Source organism: Phascolarctos cinereus, unplaced genomic scaffold (assembly GCF_003287225.1).
Source record: "Phascolarctos cinereus isolate Bilbo 61053 unplaced genomic scaffold, phaCin_HiC Scaffold_2;HRSCAF=192, whole genome shotgun sequence".
Lineage (NCBI taxonomy): Eukaryota > Metazoa > Chordata > Mammalia > Diprotodontia > Phascolarctidae > Phascolarctos > Phascolarctos cinereus.
In genome coordinates, this window is record NW_027555625.1 from 94,520,045 (window position 1) to 94,545,104 (window position 25,060).

At 36.8% G+C, this 25,060-nt stretch overlaps 1 protein-coding gene across 2 annotated transcripts in view; it reads right to left on the minus strand.

The window, feature by feature from the left end:
• The window catches only part of FBXO11 (F-box protein 11), a 107,942-nt gene that overhangs the window by 28,348 nt on the left and 54,534 nt on the right, over window positions 1-25,060 (minus strand). For both annotated transcript variants that reach the window (XM_021001319.2, XM_021001320.2), the window contains exons 2-3: window positions 440-567; window positions 172-253 (exon numbers count right to left, since the gene is read on the minus strand). In XM_021001319.2, the coding sequence (XP_020856978.1) occupies window positions 172-253; window positions 440-547 (190 nt within the window). In that variant the 5' untranslated portion in view covers window positions 548-567. The remainder of the gene's footprint in view (window positions 1-171; window positions 254-439; window positions 568-25,060) is intronic.

Below are 25,060 nucleotides of genomic sequence, written 5' to 3' on the forward strand. Positions count from 1 at the left end.
AGGGAGAGACTGCACTGTTAGATTATTTACCAAGATTCCAATTCTAATCCCCAAATGACGTAAAACAGTATTTCCTCCAATTTTTGAATCTTGATTCTGGCATAAAATAACTGAGAATGATTTTGGTTAATGTACCCCTCTCTGTTTTTCAGTCTCCCTCATATAAAATACCTGATAAGTCTTGAGATTTTCCAGAAACTCTTGCACGCTTTGCTCGATGACCAAAATTTTCAGTGGTGGAAGTAGAAGCACCCTTTTAACAACAAAAACACCACTTTACAAAGTTGTAGTTTTTAAAAACAACAAACAAATTCATCATCTTCTAAATAATGTGAAAAGATCTTACATTAATTTTTTCCTAAGAGAAACTCCTCTCCCACACATACGCTAGTGTCTTTTTTTTTTTTTAAAGGGAGATAAAACAAAATAGACAACTTACCTCCATACTGCTCTTTGTAGGACAAGCTGTTCTTTTAGGCAGAAGAGTTTTTCTACGAAGTTGGTATGGACTATTTTGTGCACCAGGACCTGATTCTTCTGCAACCATATCTGCCGGTACATCATCATCTATTACAATTTAAAAAAAAAAAAAGGTCCTTTAATTTACAAAGACTATCCAAGTATATATCCATTTTATTACATGATGGTCATACACACACACACACACACACACACACACACACACACACACACACACACACACTCTAATGTATTCCTAAAAAATGCATGTAACAAAAACTCGTGTTTTTGAAAACATATGCTATATTGTTTGGTAAGTTAAGAGAGTCAATAAGAGATTCAAATTATTCTGTAATAAGATTCTGGTCCAACAGAAAGAGAAGTAGACTTGTTATGAGGTAAGAAACTTGGGTTTTCGTTTTTGCTTTTTACATTGGACAAATTATTTAAGCTCTCTGGGTCTTGGTTGCCTCATTCATAAAATGAAAGATGGGATTTAGAGCTAGAAGTGACCTTAGATTACTCAGTCTAACCCTCTCATTTTACAGATGAAGAAAGGAAGACCCAGAAAGATCAAGGTCATTCAGGTAGGAAGTGGCAAAGCCAAAATTTGAACCCAAGTTTTCTAGTGAGAACCAAGAAAAAACTAAGGCCATTGCTTCCAAAAAATATGAAGAGCCATGAGAATTTTACTAAGGACATGCTGATCTTTATGTCATAAACAAGTTACTGCTATCTGTATTCTAAGTGCAGGTTAGTCTTCCTCCTAGAAGAGGGGGTAAAGAGACTCAAAGAACTCTCTAGTTTCTAAAGGTAATCAAGAATTAAGTGTTCTTTTAAAAACAAAATAAAACAGGAAGGGTTAGTATGAAAACCAAAAGAAAAAAGATTTGGGGTGGATGGAGGAATTCCCTGTACCAGAAGGGTGAATGAATGAGACACCAAGTAAATGGGGAAGAAAGACCAATAAACACTTGGATCCAGCAACAGATGTTGGTTTTCCCTGAAGAGAATAGAGCCGGACCTTTATAAGGAGAAAGCAACCACTTTAGCATTATTAAGCAAGGGTAAGAGGAAGATGAGTTAAGTACTGGTGGTTGGTGATACTAAGCTAAAGGGTAGCTATTTGCTAGCCCAATTGTAGAAGGGGAGACGTATCCAGAAAATCTCTCAAAAAACCTACTTATGGAGGGTAGTTGTCTACTTACTTATGGTGATACACATAAGCACAGAGTATACTGTCAAAAGGAATTTGAAAAGCAATTCTCAAGATGATGAAGTTTTGGACAAGAAACTGAAAAACTTTAGGAGCACAGGGAGTGCTTTGACTACTGCTGATCATCACAGTAAAAGGCCTCAGAACAGAAAGACAGAATTCATAAATGAACACATTATTTAAAAGATGATTTCTAGAATCAGATTTAGACTTCTGGACTATAGCTTGAAATACAAGAGTCACAGTATGGGAACAGAATGTATCTAACAAAGACTAGTAAGAATATATTTGCCTACAATCTTACAAATATAACTTTTTAAAAAAGCTTTAAATTAAAAGGAAGAGAATACTACCTAAGTATAAACACTAGACAATATAAAGTTGTTAAAACCATAGGAAGATATGAAGAATGCCCAGAAACTCACAGAAGACAAAAGCCAATATAAAAGGGTAAAAAACAAAACCCATGATCACATAAGTCTAGTGAAAATGTACAAAACATAGATAAAATGCAGTGTAAAACAGAAAGCCTAACACAAGGAAACAGGTATCTCTGAGACTTCATAGGACAGGGGCAATCAGTTAATAAGCACTTATTAACCAACTTCTATGTGCCAGGTACTATATTGGCAGAGGAGGTACAAAAACAAAAATGAAAAAGAGTCGCTGCCCTTAGGGAGCTCATATTCTATTGAGGGAGACTTAAATAAATATAAACAGAATATGCATATAATAAATACAAGACAACTTTGAGGAAGGGGGCAGGTGAATCATGAAAGGTTTCATGTAGAAGATGGTGCTTAAGATAAGTCTTGAAGGAAATAATAGTGTCTAAGAGATAAAAATGAGAGGAAAGCACATTTAAGGCATGAATGCTGGCCAGAACTAAGGCACAGAGATGGGAGACCTAGTGTTATATAGGAGTAACAGAAAGAAGACCAATTCGGCTGGACCACAGAGTATGAATGGGAAGAAATAAGGTTGGAAAAGTAGATTGAGAACAAGTTGTGAAGGGTTTTAACTGATAAACAGGAGACCATATTTTATCCTAGAAGCAGGACTAGAACACACAGATAAAGAAGAGTAAATACCTTATACAAAAAGAATAGGATATGTTAAATTATACTTATGTCATTTGGATAAAGATTAACAGAGACAGAAACACAAGTGACATATTCACTGAAGTACTACAGACTACCTGGATAGAAAGGAGGGATGAAGAATTTGAGAAACAGATTAGAAGCTTGTCAGAAACAGAATACAATAGTGATAGGGAGTCTCAATTATCTGTATTTCTGTTGCAATCTTCTCTTTGCTGCAACAAAGCAACTAATAATTAATTGACTTTTTTTTAAAGACAAGCCCTTCCAAATGGGGAAGAACCAATTTGAGGATTACCTATTCTAGATTAACTCTTATAAACAAAGAAGAAGTGGCTGCTTAGAAAGAACAATGGCAGCCTTATGGGAATATGAATTAATCCTTCTCAGAATTTGTGATTGAGAAAGAGGAGATAACGAAGCATAGTTGGACAGGCAACCTTACCAGAGAACTGATTTCAAAGGATTAAGGGAGAGGATAGGTAGGAATCAATTTGGTAAGTAGTTATTAAGTGCCTTCTATGTGCCTGGCACTGATTTAAGCAACAGGGACACAAAGACAAAACCCAAATGGCACTTGCCAACCAAGGAGCGTACATTCAAGGAAATGGTGGAGTATAGAGATATAACAATATATACACAGAAAAGTAAATATTCCCTCCCTCCCTCCCTCTCTCTCTCTCTCTCTCTCTCTCTCTCACACACACACACATACACACACACATACACACACACACACACACACTTCCAGAGGGAAAAACCCTAGCAAGTGAGCAAATCAAGACAGCCTTCATGAAAAAGGGCGATTGAGCTGAGTCTTGAAAGAAACATATGATTCTTTCTAAAAAAAAAAAGAAAGAAAAGAAACATGATTCTAAGAGGTAGAAATGAGAAGGGAATGCACTCTTGGCATAAGGGATAGCCTGTGCGAAGGCACAGAGAAGATGTAATGCCATATACAATGAACAGGAAGTGGAGTTAGTTGGCTAGAATGTAGAGAATGTGGAGTGTAATATGCAGTAAACCTGGAAAGGCAGGTTATTTCTATAAATATATTGTATTAACACAACTTGTTCACATCATTCGTTGTATTCCTCTCCTTTTCCCTTACTCAGCAGTCTTTCCATGTAACAAAGAATTAAAAAAAGGAAAAAAGCAGCTCAGCAAAATAATCAAATTTGATAGTATATGCAGTATTTCGCAAATACACAAGTTCCCACCTCTGCAAAGAAGGGAAGTTCATTTTCTCAACTCCTTAAGGCCTTGAACATCCAAACAGAAGAGTATATATTATTATAGCTAATGGCAATTCTGAGCCACTACTAGAACTTCTCGTGTAACAAGTAAAATTTTGTAAGTGAAGTCAGGCCAGGGGTAATGGGAAAGCTTTTAAGAATGATATTCTGAATATACAAAGAGAAATACTTCCCACTCAGAAGGAAAAGGGTAAAAGTTGTCTAAAGAGAGTATATAGATTACAAAAAAGTATAGGAGGGTCCTGTAAGAATATGGCACAGCATGTCAAAACTCAGCATTATCTGAAACTATCAAGTAATGCTAACAATAACAAAAAAGTGGCTGTTGGCTATTTATGTGAAAATAAAATCAAAGAAGCGATAATATTGCTAATCCTATCAAAGAAGATGGAATGAGGTTAAGGGATAAGAGAGAGGGCAAGGCTGTTGCCTTCTTTTGCTTCTGTTTTCTCTATCAAAAAAAAGAAAATTATTTTTGAACTAGAAAGGATAAAACAAAAAAGGATAATAGGGACAGAAGGATGATTGGAGGTTAAGTCTCTTCTCCCTGGCCTATCACAGCATACCATATAAATTCTGTAAGTACTTTTTGATCAACAGAGATTATAATTATGGGGATTAATCAGATTTCTTTCCCCCACTGCTCCAAAAAAAGAAAAAACAAAACTACTTAAGACACATGCACCAAAGTGGGAGCACTTTGAGGTCATAGAGTCATTGAGGGAGACACTAGGAAATAAAAGACTAGAACATGCATACTTACAAAGGAGGTGGAAGTGAGCCAAACTTTAGAATTTGTCCATATTAATTTTGCTCTTTCCTCCTCCTTCAAAGTCCAAGACCATCTGTCAGTTTGCATTTGTTTCTCATCTCCTTCTTTGTTCATGGGTATAGGGTGTGTGCTAAATGTAACTAACTAAACAGCAAAAAGATGCGTACGCAAGATTTTGTGTGTTGTAATAAATGAAAACTGCTTAAATTAAATTTTATTTCATTTTGATGTTTCATGTGAATAAAAATGACACCCAAATACATAACATGAGAAGTTTGTAGACTCCTACAAACTTCTCATGTTGTGTATTTAGGTGTCATTTTTATTATTATTATTACTTTATTATTATTTATTAGGCACACATGATAATAACAAAACTAACAAGAGTATGAGTAAAGTACTACAAAATGATGATGTAAAAGCTAAGAATATTGCTAGAATGATTAACAGGCCTGCAAAACCTGCAGCTCAAGGGCCACTTACAGCTCTCTGACCGTTTACCCCATTCAGGCAGCCCTTGAAAAAGGTAGAGGAAAACATCTTTTGTATGTAGGGGAAATCCTTTGGCATGCCACAAGCAGTGGACCTTCAGGTTGTGCTGGCCTGGATTAAGGTAAGCAAAGCTCATCAGAATTTATCTCAGTACAGTACATGGATGAGAAAAATTTTAATCTATTATTTGGAAAATGAAATGCAGTTTTGGTAGGAACATATTGAGGCACTACAGTATGGAAGAATTCCTTTTTGAACTCTACAGTGTGGCCAAACTGACCTTCTTGACGTTTCTTACATACCATTTCCCCTTCTGTCTTCCCAAGTATTTGAGTAGGCTACCTCCCATATTTAGAATGCATTCCCTCCTCAACTCAGCCTCTAAGATTTCTGAGTTTCCTCCAAACAATTGCTACATGAGAGTGTTTCTGATCTTGCCTTCCCCACACAGCTGCTAGTGCCAGCCCCAAATTATCTTGAATTTATTTGACATACACATATATTTTACATATTTTTATATATGTACATACTGTCTTTCTCAATAGAATATAAGCTCCTTAAGGTACAAGAACTGTTAAATTTTTGTTGTATCCCTACCAGCAGCACCTGCAATGTCTGACCTAGGGAAGGTATTTAATAAATGCCTTGTTCTTATATGGTGGTCAGTTACCTGGCACCTTCACCTATTCCCCAAATAGCCAACAACCATGAAACATAGGGGGAAAGACCTCTAAGCAGTTAAATCAGTAATTTCCTCCCCTAGAGCCCTGTTCCTTGAGACATTCTCAGGCCTTTTTTTCAGATACTGTTCACTTCTATTTCAGACACAATTCTAGCATGCAAGTTAAAAAGGTGAGTATCAATAAATATTGACTAAGCACCTACTATGTGCCAGGCACTAAGACCTGGAGGAAAAAAAAGAGGCAAAAAACAGCCCCTACCCTCTAATGAGCGAGAAGATATACAAAGTATATGCAGGATAAATAGGAAATGATTAACAGAGGGAAGTATTCCTGTTAAAGATAGGATTTTAGTTAGGACTTAAAGGAAACCCAGGAACTAAGGAGACAGAACAGGCATGGAGAGGCAAGCAGAGAAAACGTCTGGAGACAAGAAATAGAGTGTCTTTTTCCTGTAATAGCCAGGAGACCAGTGTCACTGGATCAAAGAGTTATGTGGCAAGGAGTCAGATATAAGAAAACTAGGGCTAAGTCATGAAGGGCTTTGAATGCCAAACAGAGCATTATATATTTGATCCTGAAGGCAGTAAGGAGACACTGAAGTTTATTGGTTAGGAGAGTGACATGTCATACCTACACTTCAGGAAAATCACTTTGGTGGTTGAAGGGAGGATGAACTGGAATGGGGAGAGCCCTGAGGCAGGCAGACCCATCAAGAGACTACTGTAATAACCCAGGTGTGAAGCAGTGGGCCTGTATTGGAGTGGTGGCAGTGTCAAGAGGAGAAAGGGTGGGGAGTGGAGGGAGGAGGAGAGGACATGTGAGATGGACAAGCCTTGGCAACAATATAGACACGGGGGGGGGGGGTGATAAGGGATAGTGAGAAATCCAGGATGACTTCTAGGTTTTGAGCCCGAGAGACTGAGAGAATGGTGTTACCCTCTACAGAAATAAGGAAGATAAGAGGAGTGGAGGAGCGGGGGAGTGGAGGAAAAGATAATGGGTTCTGTTTTAGACATATTTAATCTACTGAATGAACATCCAGTTTTGAGATGTGTGAAAGACAGTTGGAGATGCAAGACAGGAGCTCAGTAGAGAGGCTGGGGCAGGATACATAGATTTGAAAACCATCAGCATAGAGATGATGAGACCACCAAATGAAGTAGTACTGAGAAAAAAGAGAAGACGACCCCCCAGGTCAGAACCCTCAAGGACACCTATGATTTGAGGGCATCATCTGGACGAAGATCCTGCAAAGTAGATGGAGGAGTCAGATAGCTAGGAAGAAAGCCAGGAGACAGTAGTGTACTGAAAACACAGAAAGAAGAAAGACATGAAGGAGGACAGTGATCAACAGTGTCAAAAGCTGTAAAGAGTTCAAGGATAATTAGGATTAAGAAAAGACTATTGGATTTGGCATAATTACATTGATAATATTGGAGAAAGCAGTTTCAGTGCAATGATTAAAATTTGGAAGTCACATTGTTAGGGGTTAAGAAGACAGCGAAAAGGAGAGAAAGTGGAAGGACCTATTGTAAACAGGCTTTTCTCAAGGAATTTAACTACAAAGGGCAGATATTTGACAATGGAGGGAATGGAAGGATTGAGCAAAGGTTTTTTCAGGATGAGGGAGACATGGGCCTGTTTGTAGGCAGTAGAGAAGGAGCCTGTAACCATCGAGAGTATGAAAATAAGTGACAGAATGGGGATGACAAGAGGGCAATCTGTTGGAGGAGATACAATGGAGTAAAGCCACCTCATCATATGAGACAGGAGGAAAAGAAGGAGGAAAGAGTGGCAAAAGGCATCTGAGTGATAGAAGATGAGGAAGAGGGGAGAAGAGTAATCCCTGGGTAAATGGCCTCAATTTTTTCTATTAAACATGAGGTAGGTTCTCAGCTAAGAGGATAAGGGGTGAGAGAATCATAGGAGGTTTGAGAAGGGATAAAAAGGTTTGGAAGAGCTTTTTTGAAGACTGGGATAGTAAACTGATAGGGCAGTTATAAAAGGAATGCCTAGTAGCAAAAGTGATAACTAACAGACTAATATCAAAGGAATTTCCACAAAAAAATTGTTAAATTTAGAAGAGGATTCACATTTGTAGGTTTAGGAAATGGGATTTCACTTATGACATCAGTGATATAGAGAACTCTTGAAAGAGGAAATTCCCTCAGAGAAGCTACAGGGAAAGTCAGAAACTTCTCTTTAATTTAGTCTTAGAAAGCTGCCTAGAGTAAGTACCTCAGTTAAGTTAATTGCCTAGAATCACACAACCACTGTGTCAAGAAGTGGGCCTTGAACATTGTCCATTAAGCCATAATAATTCTTTTTTTTTTTTTAAGGCAATTGGGGTTAAGTGACTTGCCCAGGGTCACACACAGTTAGTGTCAAGTGATTGGTCTGAGGCCGGATTTGAACTCAGGTCCTCCTGACTTTAGCACTGTTGCTCTATCCACTGTGCCACCTAGCTGCCCCCATAATAATTCTCAGCATTCATAATGTGTGATAAAAATCAACAGCCTATTATTAAAGGATCCAAAAACAATTTTTAAAATATTATTCTAAAGGTCTCAGTCTCACATCGATATTCAAAGCCTTGCCAAACCTCATTCTCCTGGTCACCATTTCTATCCCCTGCTGCTAAATGTCACTAGATAGTCATAAAATCTTGCCAACAGGATCCAGTACAAGTTCCTATTTTCTTTTCTTTTGGGGATATAAATTCATACTTTCAAGCCACTACTGATCCATGAAAATTCTTGCATTATTTTTCAGGCTGACTCTCTAAGAGATACGTATTATTATTTCCTTTTCACAGATGAGGAAACTGAAGTCTACCAGCCAATTCCACTTGGATGTCCCATTCAACATGTTCAGAATAAAATTCTTTATTCCTCTCCTAATCCCATCCATTGTCCAGACTCTTCTGAGGTATCCTTTGCTTTTCCCTCTCCTTCCCTTTCATCCCACCTCTATCCAATCAGTAGTTGCCTTGGAAATTCAAACCCAAATCTCTCAAATCTGTTTCTGTTCCTGTCACTCATGAGGCCACCATCCTGGTTCAGGCTCTCATTGCTTCTAGCCTGCACTAGTATTACTGCCTAACTGGTTTACTTAATTGGTCTTTCCCCTTTCCAATCTATCTTCTATCTGTCAAAATAATATTCCTAAGGCATAGGTCAGAACTAGTCCCATGCCCTGTTGCCTAAAGAAATGCCTCAGACTGGCATTTAACTCAGTCTACAGCTGTATATAACCCCCCTTTCTAGACTTATTTCATATTACTCTTTCACATTTATTTTCCAGTCAAATTGCACAGCTATAAATTTCCTGAAACTGGGATTTGCCCTCCCACCACTATGCCTTCATATAAGTTGTTTACCATGCCAAAAATGTGCTTTTTCCTTGCCTCCACTCTTTCAACCTCTTTATCTTCACCCAAGGTTCAGTTCAAGCAGCCGCTAAGACACAAAGGCTTTGCCATTGCACTTCCTTTACAGCCTGCCTTTTACTGCCCCTTTCCTCATCAAATGATCTTGTATTCACTTATCTGCTACATGCTTCACTCCACCCTAAGTAGAACATTTGTCTCCTTTAAGAGCAAGGATTGCTTCCTCCCATTAAAAAAAAAAATCCCAATGCTAAGCAGAGCATCTTGTACATAGTATGGAGTGCTTAATGTTTTGTTTTTTTCCTTTTCTTAAACCTGGCATGGACAGTGGTTAAGAATCAGTTATCTTGAAAATCCACCTGTGTAAAATACCTCCTTATTTGACAACACTTGATGCTAATGTATACTATTTCATTAGATGTGTAAGAAAACAAGGCCACTAAAAGTCTTTTTTAAAAAAACTGAACTGCTTTAAAAAAAAAACTTTTAAAAAAAACATTAGTATAGGGAACTCTCATTATTGAACTCCCCCCTACCAGGACAGTTTGGCACTTTTCCTACAATTTATAGTCTTACAGAGAATTGCCTGTGGCATTGAGGGATTAAATGACAGCCTAAGTCAGTACGTGTAAGGGGCAGGATTTGAAATCAGGTTTCTCTGACTCTTAGTCCAACTCTCCAGCACAATTTTCTGAAACTGGAAATGGTATAATCAAAATAATGCTTAAAGAATAGCTCGTGAGCAATTCCAAAGGACTCCTGATGAAAAATGCTATCCTGATGAAAAATAGCATACAGAGAAAGAACTGATGGGGTCTGAATGCAGATCAAAGCATACTATTTTCCACTTTCTTTATTTTTTATGTGTTTTTTTTTTCCTTTGTGTCTTCTTTCACAACATGACTAATACGGTAATGTTTTCCATGATTAACAGGTATAACCTATATCAAATTGCTTACTATCTCATTCGGAACTCTACATTTTAAAAAAATTAATGTTAAATATTATCTTTACATGTAATTGGGGGGGGATGAAATAATATTTTTAAAAAACAGAATAACTCATGAAGAGAGATCAGTTCCAGCTCCAAAATTCTGCCATTAACCAAGCTATTTGATTCGTGTCAAGTTAGTTCCTGGGGCCTATTTCCCCTGAGAGTCTAAGAACAAATTCATTCTTTGAGATCTACTAGCTATAAAATTTTGTGATTCTAACATTAAGATTGAATGAACTGAAGAATGATGCTGGCTAGGTAACTTTTCAAGAATCCAGATATGAGGTCATGAGAAGAGATTTACAAACATTTGAGAGACAGATGCACTTAAATCTTTGATTTTGACTTGAAAACCTCCTGATACATAGCAGCCTTTACGTTACAGATACTTGGTTAATTACAGTATAAATGATGTTGAATTTTGAGTCCAGGCTCTACCATTTATTACCTGTGTAAGTACCCTGCCAAATCCCAGTCCTGAATTATTCCCACCATCTTCATTCCTACTCCCATGCTGCTGAACAAACTCAGCTAGACACTAATTATTGCAAGACAATCCTTTCATATATCCCTAATCAATCTCAAACTCACTATCTTCTTAACATCTCTTATAAATGATTCGTTCTCTCCTCTGATATTGCCACCATCCTGATGCAGACCTTACTCTCCTCAAGCTTGTACTAATTCAACAGCCTTCTGGTTTGTTTCTCTCACTCTAATTCTTCTTCTATTCCACTGGCCACTCAATTGTCAAATGGATCTTCTTTAAGTGCAGGTCTGACCATGTCAACTCCCTCTATCTGACTCCAGTGGGTTCTCATTATCTCTAGGATCAAATATAAAATCCTGTGTTTAAATTTTAAAGCCCTCCATAACCTGGATCCCTTCTACTTTCCAGTGTTCTTACACCTTATTTGTTCCCTTCCACACACTCTTCAATCCAGTGACACTGGCCTTCTTGTTGTTCCTTGTACAGGACATTCCATCTTCAAACTGTGGGCGTTTTTATTCTCTGTCCTATTCCCCCATCCCTAGAACTTGATCTCTCCTCATTTCTGCCTTGTGGCTTCCGTCAGGTCTCAGAGAAAGTATGATCTTCTGCAAGTAATCTTTCCCAGTCATCAAACTTAGTATCTTCCCTTTGATATCAGCTCTATTTATCTATCTGTATCTTATTTGTACATAGTTATTTGTAGGCTGCCTTTCCCCATTAGACAAGCTCCTTTAGAGCAGGGATTGTTTTGTGCTTTTCTTTTTATCTCCAGCACTTAGCACAATATCTAGCGTGTTGTAGGCACTAAATAAATGCTTGTTGACTGACCTATGTGATCTTGGGAAAATCACAACTTTTTAGAGCCTCAGTTCCCTCATTTGTAAGATGCCTGTTTAGATAACCTTTAAGATCCTTTAAACTCAAAATCTATGATCCATGTGTAAATGACCACTCATATGTTACACATGTGTTCACTGTAAATGCCCATTTGGAAGTTATAACATGTTGTGGTCTTTTTTCATTGAAACATTATTGTAAGTAGTAGGTTCCTAGGTTAGTTCATAATCTCTACTTAACCCAAATATTCCAAATTTGAAATGAAAGAAGGCAGGAATACTGTTGTAATTCAAGTTAAAAAGGGACTTTTGGACATCTTAAATAATTTATGGCAGTTTCTGTATTACATCCAGTTTCACTTCAATTCTTATATACCCGTCCTTTCTTTTTTTTAGCTATAATATAACTAACACTGATATATTAATAACAATTAAATTATTTGTTGATTTGAAAGTGGTTTTCCTGAGGAAATGGGCACAAATTAGAATTATACTAAGAGAAAAAATAAGGTGATTAAAAAGAATGTATATATCCATGAGAGAAAAATCGAGAGGGGGTGGGGGTGGGGGCAGGAAAAGAACAAGTTGAGCATCCAGAGGTCAAAGGAGAGTTGTTTCTCCCTTTTCATCTCTTTGGTGATAGTGGACAGAAAAGAGGAGATTATGATCAGTGTTTTCCTTCTGCACAGAAAAATCTGGTCATTGTCCAGAATGTACAAGAGACTAAGATTGGGGAAGAAGAGGAGGCATACTATCCAATGTATATCTGGATGATTTGCCAGTTTTATATCTTTTTTTCTAGTTTATTATTTCTAACATGGCAATTATTAGCTGCACTAAAAAGATAAAACAAAAATCTCAACACCTTTTTAAAAAGATTAGAGACTCCCCACCTTATCAGGGCCAGAAAAGAGCCGGTCTTAGTTTGGGATATGAAGATGGTACATTGAACTGCGTGTTACCGTGGAAAGAATGTTAGAAGAGGAGTGAGTCAGGAATTCTCTGCTCTTTCTCTTATTAGCCCTAAGATAATGAACAAATGATTTTACCTATGTGGCATTAGGCAAGTCACCTAAACTTCCTTGGTCTCAGTTTCCCCATCCATGAAAAATGAAGGAACTGGACTAGATGACCTCTGAAGTCCCTTCTACCTCTAGATCAATGTCCCACGATCCTAGGCTTTTCTAACAAATCATAAAATGGGGGGAGGGGAGAGAGAAGATTTGAAGCCAACAGATGAGAGAGTGGTTAGTTTTAACTGTTCCCTCCATGTCGGTTTGTGGATATATGTTATAGGGAGTGAAAGGTACCTTTTATTGTGAACTCCTTAAGGGCAGGGAGAATGTTTTATACATATCTAGATCATCTTGTACATAGTAAGTGTTCAATAAATATTTATTAGTTGTAAAGAAAAAAATGGCAAATGTGAAAACCAGACTACACATTAAAGGCATTTTTAATGTAATAGTGCTCAACTTAAGGGCAGAGATAGTTGCAACTTGCTTAAAAAGTTTTAAAGGGTCATTAAAAAAGCAACCTATTTGCTTTTACTTAAATGTTATGTTCCATAAAAATCTTATCAATAGAAATAGGAAAATCTGTCAGTTCTTTTACCCTATAAACATGAAGTATCATAAAAAGCTAGTCCTCAAATCTTTTCCTTTGTGCCCAGCCCTACACTAAAAAATAAAACAAAAACACTTGCAGTTCATCTTATAGGTATCCTGGGGTATTAGAAACTCCTCTATCTCAACAGATGTGAATGGCTGAAAGGCGGGAACAATTTTAGCAGAATGGTAGTAGGTGGATGCAGATTTCAAGGGGTTAAGGAAAGAGTAAGGAATATGGTAAGGAAAAGAGGCATCTAGTATAGAAAACTATGTCCAAAATACTATACAAGTTAATCTCATTATTATTTGCTGCTCACTTCAAGAAAGTCTCCCCATATAACAACTAAAGGTGGATAGTAATAAATCGCAGTTCCAAACTGACATTATTCTAAGAACCTGGATTCCACGAGGATTTAAGCTTCCAATAAAAACTAAGTCTAAAAGTAAAATCCAACAAAATAATCTGAATTATTTAAAGCTACTTAAATATGTTTCTCACATTTATAGTTTTTCATTTTCAAATCTGGTTTTAAGAGATCAACACCCAACTGTCACAACACAATCTAAAGACTTGCAAGGAGAGCCACAGCAGAGTAAAACCATCTCACCCAGCATCTGCCTTCTCACTAAAAATGATTACTATTTCTCAGGAAGAACTAGAACCCATATTAGACTCCTAGTTATAGATATTTTCACTAAACTTTTCATTAGTACTCTGAAAGGATAAAATATGTTTCATTTTATTTTTAAATTGTCTTTAAAGAAAACACTACATACAAGTTTTCAGCTTTTCATATTTAGTTGAAAACTGAACTAGTCTTAAGACAAATTTAATCATTAGAGGACATATTATACTTTATACTTGCAGATCTATATCATGACACTAAGGAAAGTATTAGAGCCAACATGTTTGGCATTAAAAAGCACCACAGATAAAAGGCATTACTGGGGCTCATTTCAACAGAATCAATCCAGGTCTATACCTACCATATTTTCTTAATTTGTAATACAACTTAAGATAATATTTTAAAACCTGTCTAAAACAAAAGCAACAATCCTCATGCTACTAATGAGTATGCATGTATTGGATTAATTTTTTTCTATAATGCAGTACAAACATCTCTTGCCACTTACCAATCTGCCACATCGGTCAGATAAAAAAATCTGTGCTGGTAACAACTGTGTTTGAAAACAGTTCCTAGTCTCATGGCAGAGATACATGCCTGACAACTGTTTCTAACACAGCTGTGACTACCTTAGCTTTTCTCCAATTATGGAAAAGTTTTATAAAGCAATTAACATTAAAATAATTTTATTTAAAGCAATTAAAAAATTAGGGAATTCAAGGGTTAATTTACCATACAGACTAGTTTCGCGGAGGAAAATTTTGTAAAGTTTTTAATTTTATTCTGTATGTAGTTAAAAACTGTAAGATCTGTGTTAAATCTTCCTTTTCCATAATAAAGTTTAATTTATACTATTAATGTATACACAACATTTCTCTCACCATTATCTCTTTCCCCCCTGCCAAGAAATATGCTCCAGCATCTCCCATACTCAAAACAAAATGCTTTCCTTCATTTCACTTCTAAACTTCTCCCAATTCATCTCTCTACTAGTTTCTACTTTCTCACCACTCACTGAATTGCTTGCAGATTTCTACCCCAATGAACTCAAATTATTTGCACAAACGTCACAAATGACATCCTAATTACCAAATCCAATATATCTGATTCAGTCTTCTTTCCTTTTTTTGGGGGGGGCTATTTTTTTTTTTTGCACTACTGACTAACCTCTCCTCAAAACTTATTTCCTTGGCTTCCGTTGCAGTACACTCAATTGGCTTTCCTTTTACCTCTTAGATTGCTCTCTCTCCTTCAGGGCTCCTTAAATACAGAATTTCTAAGAATTCTGTATTCTGCTCTTTTCTCTCTACCAACTTCTTCATTTTTTTTTTATTGTTGGTAGTGGTCAGGCAATTGGGGTTAAGTGACTTGACCAGAGTCATACAGCTAGTTATAGTTATGTGTCTGAGGCCACATTTGAACTCACGTCCTTCTGACTCCAGAGCTGGTGCTCTACCCACTGTGCCACCTAGCTGCCTCTAACTTCTTCATTTTTAACTGTCACTACTCTACAAACTCAAACACAGACTTCTCTCCTGAGCTCCTATTTTCAATTGCCTATACGTCTCTGCATGGCTGTTCGTGGTCACATCAAACCAAGAATGTGTATTACTTCTTAGGGAGGAAAATATTTACAGTAGAGGGTTTAGAGGTGGTAGTGGGAGATTCTAGTGGACTTCTATTCCAGATCTGAGTCTACCAACAAAGAGGAATTAAATGGCTGCTAGGGTGGCAGTGATGGGAACCAATGAAAGAAGAAACATCTCCATCTTAAGAGCTATCATAGAAGAAAGGTCAGGCCATGCCTAACATATATTTCTGGAGAAAAAAAACTGTAAAAGGCTTCAAATAAAGGATCTCATGGACTAAAATTCTACAGGGAAAGTCAACCTAGGAAGAATGGAAAGCTCATAAGAATAAGACTGTGAAGACACAAAGAGAAACGATTTTGAGGAAGACAAAAAGGCAGATTCCTCAAAAGACTGTCTTAAAATGCAGAGATAAAACATGCTGAGTAACCTAGATCTTGGAAGTAATAACATGTAACAAACAATGAATACAAAGGTGTAGCACCACCTCATAAGAATAAGGTGAAATGTACTAAATGAATGAGCTGCAGCTGATAAGGAAAAGCTAAAGACAACAAAAAGGGTAGCGTTTTGTTTTTAATGTTGAAACTCCAATAGATCTGTGATCTCAATGCCATAGAACTCACTTCCACTTAGGAATCCATCCATTCCTGTCTAATCTCTGCTCTCACACATTACCTTCCACAATTATGTCACAGGAGGTCCACTCAATACACTGAGGGACTTTTCTGTGTCCTCTAGGTACAATAAGGACAATAATTAAGCCATCCTGGCTTTTCATTTTTTTTCTTTTGTTCCTGCTACTACAGAGTTGATCCATTTTTTAGGAAAAAAAAATTATATTCAAAGAGGCAGAGGTGTGTTTTGTGTAAGAATAGCAAGAAAATCGGTTTGATAGAACCAATGTCAAAGATCTTTGAAAGATTGTATTGAATGGAAGAGATAATCAAATCAGCAGGAATAGATAAAAGACAAATACCTCAATTTTCAAAACATAAGAAAACAATATGTAAACTCTGTGTGTGTGTGTGTGTGTGATTTTGTCTTCAAATTCTGGAAAATTCTAGAATTCATTAAAGTGGTAAGTAGTCTAGGTCATCAAAAACAAAACAAACCAAAACAAACTAACAAAAAAACACAACAGCTCATACTTCATTTCCTTTGGGGGAAGGTGGGGAGAGAAGACAATAGAGCTACAGAGTGGAATGGTTAATTGGAGGACTGCCGGAGGTAGAGTCTGACTAGATTTTTGCAAAGCATTTGGCAATTTATCACACTGTTCTTAGAGAAAAGACAGAAAACTTTGGGCTAAATGACAATTCAAATAAGGTAGACTTCAAACTGGTTGAATATAGCTTGACTCAAAGAATACTCATGAATGGTTCTGTGTCCAGTTAGGAAGAGGTTTCTAGCGTACCACCCCAAGGTTATTATTATCACTGATTTGTATAAGGGCAAAGATGGCACATTTATCAAACTTACAGATGACACAAAGCTAAGAGTGACAGCTGACATCACTGAATGACTGAATCAGGATCAAGAAACATGGACAGATGTTGCAAGAAGCATATTTAGGCTAAGAAAAACTTGCTAACAATTAGACCTATCCAAAAGTAATTGGAGACTTTCAAGCACATGCTAGATGACCAATTATCGGACTTATAGTAAAGAGGCTTCTTTTTTTCTGATGGGTTGGATTAAATCAACTCTGAGGTCTCTTCCAACCCTGAGATTCTATGAGTCTAAGATAAAACTAGAGATGTAAACTGGATCCCAAACGGGACTGTAATTTGAAGGACAACTTAAGGAATTTAGAATTTATTTTGCAAGCAGTGAGTACTGCTAAAGACTTTAAAGCAACAGAATGATCTGCATAAACCAGTATTTTAAGAATTTCAATCTGGCCACAATTTGATGGATGAATTGTGGAAAGGAATCAGTGGCTATAAAATTATGAATGATTTACAACAAAAGGAAAATGAAATACATATCAGAAATGTAAAGGATTATTTTCCTTCAGGATCATCACTTCGAGAGGCAAGATACTTGTCCCAGCAATATTGGCAATACTCAAACTCTCCTTTTTGGAACTACTACTAAAATCAATTCACAAATCTCACAAGCAAGTCTCATTACTTTCAAGTTCCATCTGTTTGGGATTTTTAAAAAGTATTACCTAATTTACCATCTACCTCATTAATAGCAATTTCTCTAAATCATTATGGGTTGAATGACTTGAAAAGAGAGAATAGATGGGAAGGGATAGGGAAGGGAATACTGCCAAGAGATATGACAAGTTTGGTACCACAAAAAAGTAGGTAAAACAAAGAGAAAGAACAAATGAAAAGTGGAGTTCATGGGAAACGAGAGAACCTCCAATAAAAGTTATTGCCTAAAATATCTACATATAAATATACAAAATATGAGTAGTTGACAAAACTCTTCATACAATGGAGTAAATTTGCCATCATAGCCATAATTAAGAACCAGTAAAAAAAATTGCTGAAGGCAGAGACTTTGTTTTTGTACATCCAGTACCTAGTATAATGCTTTATCCATAGTAGGCACCTAATAAATGTTTGTCAAACTGTACTGAATTCAGAATAAAGAGAAAAAAATTATACTACTTAATTCACGTCTGTGAATTAAATTCAGTTTCAATTACATACAAACATCATACTATATTTTTACATATTTTAAAAGTATACAAAGTCCACAATAATTTGATATATCACTAATTTCACTTCTACAATGGTCTGCCTCCTCAGAATTCTTGGATTGTTCTCAAAGTAACTTTCCATTGACAAATTCTGTAACATAACATATAACAGATGTGATTTATTCTTAAATATCTGTGATTATGAATACAACTATAAATTTGCAAGCTAATATTAGAATGTGCTTCCTCCAAGGAAATAAACTAAAATACTGGAGAAATCCTTCAGGAAACATTACAAAGTTAATGAATACTCCGAAAAGACAGACAGACAGGCAGACAGACACACACACACACACACGTACACCCCTTCACAAAACAGATAAAAGACATCTATCATCAATATACAAGAGGAAACTAAGGCACTAAGAGATTAAGTGACTCCCTAATTTAAGATGTTCTCAAAAGTAAAAGATGGCCTTTCTTCTCTGATGCTTTCCTTTCATTTTCCATGTCATTACAATCAATTGAATGGTATAGTGGAAATAATGCTTGATCAGGATTCTGAGAATCTGAGCTTAAATTTTCGTCAGTTAAATCTTACCCGCAAGACACTAAGCAAGTCATTTCCTTCCCTGAAATTCAGGTTTGATATCTGTAAAATACAGGAGCTTAGACTAAATGATCTCTAAGGTCCCTTTCAGTGCTAAATCTAATGGCCCTTCAAGCTACCATTTTTAAAGCCACTTGTTTAAATAAATTCCTTCTGTTTACAAACCTATTAGGGAATCCTCCAAGACATTTTCATATACTGCTGCCGTCAATCTGGTCATCACCCCTATCTCTACCTCCCTGCAGGTCTCCCCCACTCCCTAACTTCCATCAAAACCTTGAATTCTGCATCTGGGACATGAATTCTGAAAAGTGAACTTTTACTTTAAAATGCCAGGAACCAAGCCTCTATGTATTTCCCAGCCATCTCCAGACTGTGCTGCCTCTACTATAGGATGTAAGTTGCTTGAAAGTAAGGGCTGTCTTGCTTCTTCTGCCTACCTACAAGATAGATATTTGTGGTTGTTCAGTCATTTTTCAGTCACATCTGACTCTTCATGACCCCATTTGGAGTTTTCTTGGCAAAGATACTGGACTGGTCTGCCATTTCCTTCTCCAGCTCATTTTACAGATGAGAAAATGAGGCTAACAGGGTAGTGACTTGCCTAGAGTCATATAGGTAGTTAAGTGTGTGAGGCCAGATTTGAACTCAGGAGGAAGACTTTTTGACTCTAGGCCCAACACTCAATCCACTGCACCATCTAGCAGTCCTCATAAGATAGATACAGTAGCAGATAAAATCTCCCTTGATTTTTATTAGTCTCTTTAGAATAAGAACCGAAGGCTAGATGTGTTATGTATGTCTCTTCTCTAACAGGCCAATCCCCCAATTATTTGAAGGCCTACTATGTGCCTGATCCAGTCTTACAGGGATTATTAGAGAAGCGTAGTAGTTGTGTAAGATATGGTCCTTGCCCTTAAGGAATTAACTGTCTTGTGGAAAAAAGACTTGCAGAGAATAAAAGTTTACAGGTGCTACATTTTACAACAGTTCAGAAAAGGACAAGACTAACATGAAACGAGGTCATTGCAAGAGGTATTATAAAGGAAGTGGCACTTACATTGTAACTTAAAGAACCAGTCAGTAGTACAATGTGGCAGAAGGAAAGGAGGTGGATTTTAGGTCCGAGGTGAGAATAGCAAGTGAAAAATATAAATTATTTTTGGGACAGTTACTTGACTAACTTAGCTAGAATTAAGCTTGACTAGATAGGGATGTAGCTAGAGCAGGTTTCTCACCCCTGAGCCAGAGTATGACCCCATCATACAGGAAGACAGACACACAACTATGTGTCAAAGGTAGGAATCAAATCCATATTTTCCCGATTTAAAGGCTATCTTACTCTATTCCCTACGCCATGCTGCATAAAATAATAAGAACTTCGAATAACATGGTGCCAATTAACATGGAGAAGAAAAGATAAATCCAAGAAATGCTGCAAAAGAGCAACTGACAGAGCTTGGTAACTGACTAAATGAAGTGCAAAGACTACTAAATTTGAATGGATGAATGATTCATCTATTGAGCACTTATTATGTGCAAAGCACTATTCAGTCATGGAGATACAAATAGAAATGTAAGACAATCCAGGCTCTCAAGGATATACATGTGTATGGAACGTTTCAGCTACAAGTCAAGTCAAATAGAAAAACCCTTAGGGGGCTCAAAAACAAAGTCAATGTTAATACCTCCTCTTTCACGTGACTGTGCTCAAGACTTTTGATCAGCAGCTGAGGCTGATGGTAACTTGCAAGGTGGGCTCCCTCTCTACAATGATTTCTCCCCTCAATGATGGCTGTCAGGGCCACGCTAGAAGTAATTTTGGTGGTTTGGGGACGCTGCTATTCCCAAGGCTCTTGGGTTCAGGGCTAATCCCATCAGGGTTTGAAGGGAGATAGTGGAAAGGTTATGGTGGTCTGACGTGTAGCACATGCTGCTTCCAGTCTCTCCCTCAGAGTGCCCTGCTGCTTCAGCTAGGCTGGCTTGCCTGCCTAGGCAGGTAAAAAGGTCAAAAGATCTGGGATCAAACCCACCTGTCCTATTTACTACCATAAAACTTTGGACAAGTCATTTAACCTCTCTTCCTTAGTTTCCTTACATAAAAGAAGGATGTTAAACTATGTGACTTTTAATAGGGTCCCTTTCAGGTAGCGTCTATGACCATTAGGTAAACTAATGACCTAAGTGATTAGAAAAATGATGGGGAAACTGAAAGGAAACACTAATGTGGGAAGGGAAGTAATGAATTTAATCGTGGTTAGAGATAAAAGTGGAACATCTAAAGAACCCTGTAGCATAGAGATTTAGTCATTCACATATAAATGAGAAGGGGAAGAATAAAAAATTAAAATAAAAAAAGGCAGCTAGCTTAGAAATGAGTCAGGGGAATGCTCATAGTTTGGGGCAAAAAGGATAAGGAAGAACTAAGAAAGAACTAGTCAGAGAAACTGGAGGGGACCAAAGCAATACAGAGTTAAGGTAAAAGAGATTTTGAAGAAGGTCAATATCATACATAATTTTATAAATGAGCAACTAAGCCACTAAGACTTGGGGGTTACAGAGTTTTGGTTATACTGTACATTTATTTCCATTAGACAAACTATCCAGTTGATATCTGTCATATATGCACATATAATAGTTTTTCTTCTTTATAAAATATTTTAAATAAAGAAAATTATTGAAATAATCACAACTCAAGTATTTCCCACTGCCCTTATTGATAAGTTTTTAGGTTATGTCACAGAAGAGTTAAAAGTCTATAACTTCTATATAATTTATAGAACAAAATTTCAACAAAGCACAATCTGTTAATAAATTAGAGCACAGGGTCACGTGTAGAAGCATGTAAAAATAACTAACTTTTATAAAGTGATATGAAAATTATGCTTTGTAAACACATGTGAAATCTCACTTGATCCTCACAACTCTGGGAAGTATTATTATTCCCACTTTACAGTGAGGAAACAGAGATTGAAGGAGTTTAAATGACTCACTCAGGGTCATGTAGCTACTAAGTGAGGCAGGATTCAAACTCAGGTCTAATGTGGTTGAGAAGGCTATAATTTTCAACAAGCTCCACATAACATTTAAAAAATTTTAAATTCCATTTGAAAATGGAATCCACTGTCTCTTAAGGAGAAGGAAATCACTGGTTACCAACATGACAGTAACTGCTGAATTAATCTGTGTGTAATAAGACCAATGAATCATTACAGCAAAAATTAAAATCAACACTAAAATACAGAAAAGATGAGAAGATACTGCAGTTAAAGTAACTCCAATCCATTTTACTAAAACAAGGTATATTGTTGCAGCACACACACACACACACACACACACACACACACACACACAGAACAAAGGACAATGCATCAATACAAACCATAACCATTTCCTACATAGGTTTAACTGATTTAAAGTAATTACAAAAATGAAATTTCCCAAAGAAGCATAGCAAACACTCAGTCTCTTTCCAAGGAGAAGACATGGCAACCAACGGCCAAACTAGTCTGGAATATTTTCCATGACACTACTCTCTTCTGGTTCACCTCCTACCTGTTTAGCTTCTTTTCAATTTGATTCATCATTCATATCCTGCCCAGTAACTGTGAGTGCTCTGCAAAGACTGTCTTGGGATTTCTTCCCTTGTACATCCTCTCTCTTGGTAAACTCACCGGCTTCCATTAACTCTAAGTAGATGATGTGCTGGGTGTGGGGGTATATGTGTATCTCATATATATGTGTGTGTGTGTGTGTGTGTGTGTGTGTGTGTGTGTGTGTGTGTGTGTGTGTGTGTGTGTGTGTGTGTATATATGTGTGTGTGTGTGTGTGTGTGTATATATATATATATATATATATATATATATATACGTACACACACACACACACACACATATATATATATACTCACACAAATTCACCGCGTCCAAAAGTGAATTCATTATCTTTCCTCTTAAACCATTTCATCTTCTAAACTTCCCTATTTTTGTCAAAGGCAGCTACTATCCTTTCAGTCTCCCATGTTCCCAACACTGAGCATTCTTTACTCTTCCATTCTTCCTCATTCCATTTATCCAATCGGTTGCCAAATCTTGCCATTTCTACTTTCACAACATCTCTCACAACAGACCCCCTTCTCTTCTCTTCTCTTCTTAGCTCAGGTCTCAGTTCAGGCCTTCATCACCTCTCACCTACTTAGGGCAATAATTTAATTGGACTCTGTACCTCAGGTCTCACACCACACCAGCATATCCCTACACAGAGCTGCTAAAAGATCTGACCCTGTGTCTTCCCTCACTCAATCCACTCCAGTGGCTTTTTATTGCCTCTAGGATCAAACACAAGTGCTTCTGTTTAGATTTTAAAGCCCTACGCAACCTGACTTTAACCTATCTTTCCACACTGGACATTGCTTATTCCTACACTCCAAGATCTAGCCAAACCGGCTTCCTCTCTGTTGCTCACATCTCCCACCGCCATCTTTCATACGAAGTGTCCCACACGCCTGGAAAACACTCTTTTCCTTACCTTGCCTCATAGTTCTTTTCCTTTAAGATGCAGCTTCAGCACCATCTTTTGCATCAAGCTTTTCTAAATCTACACCTCTCAACTGCTAGTGCCCTCCCTCCAAAACCATCTTGCATTCAATTGCTTTGCATATATTTATGCTGTTTTGGGGGCAGCTAGGTGATGCAGTGGATAGAGCACCAGCCCTGAAGTCAAGGAGGACCTGAGTTCAAATCCGGCCTCAGACCAAACACCTGACACTTACTAGCTGTGTGACCCTGGGCAAGTCACTTAACCCCAACTGCCTAAAAGCAAAAAACAAAACAAAAACAAAACAAAAAAAACCACCCTATTTATTTATTTATGCTGTTTTTGTTTTTAACATGCACTAGTCTCTACCAAGAAAAAAATATATATGTATGTGCATATGTATGTGTATATGTATATGTATAAATGTATATGTGTACCTCCAGTGCCTGGCACTGAGGAGATGCTTAAACAATATTTGTTACTGATATAAATGCTATGTTATATAGATGTTATATTAGAGAAGAATGGAAGATTAAGGGCAATATCACATCAGAGAGATGAAACATGAAATCAGTCAGAAGAAAGCTTGGCATGAGATCTAATTAGACCAGACCACACCAAATAAAATTGGAAAAATAAACATATAATAAATGTTGACAATCTACAAAAATTTCAACAAGAACCCATTTTCATCACCTATGATAATGAAACTACAGCATTTGGACTCAATCCACTAAAATTAGGAACTGGAAATGGGACTAGGAAGAATAGCTGGATTAAGCGAAAGCAGCCATGCCTGAAGCAACAATTTTCAAAACATGGCAGGATCAATTTTCAAGATATCTGAAATGAGAGTAAGATACTAAATGAATAGAAAAAAAAAACAGGGATCAAGACATATGCCTACTCTATAAAAGTTTTATGAAAATGAAATATATGTTATATCCTTATGATAAAAAAATGTGAAGTGAACAGACAAGCTATCAGAAATCATTTTCTATACACACTTTCACAATCAAACAACTCACTACAAGATTCAGGGGCAAGGTATGGCTATGGCATCGTTAAGGCAAAATAACATAGCTATTTTTTTTAAGCTATGACTGTAGAGCAAAATGAATTCTTGAAAGTTTTCTTCCAACAAAGACGTCTTCTGCATATATTGAAGTGGTACAAGCTTCCATGACAGATATAACCTTAAAGATAACTGTAATATCAGGCAAGACATAAAACATGGTAGAAGTTTTTCACTTCTACTGTGGAAAATGTCTTGTGTAGAATCCAAATAGAGAGGGATTTCCTTTATCATCAGAGGTTATCATCAGCATATGAGGAATCAGTTATTTTTTAAAAAATATTCTGATCTGTATTTAACATAGTTTCCTTTGTTATCTTATGCACCCAATTTTATGCCTTTAAAAACACTATTTTGAGAAAGGGTTCATAAGTTTACCAGACTATCAAAGGAATCTATGACACAAAAAAAGGTTAAGAACCTTTGGATGATGAGGTCCTCCAGAAGTTGCTGTTCATAAATGATATTGTAAATGATGATGTCAAGTCCTAGAACACTTTCATACTTCCACAAAATACACAGAATTACAAAATTTTAAGAATCACTAGATACTCTCAGCAGTTATTTAGTCCAATCCATTTCTAAAACAATACCAATTACGACATACAGAATAATTAGTCACCCAGCCTCTACTTGAAATATCTCAAATGCCTCCAAAGGCAGGCT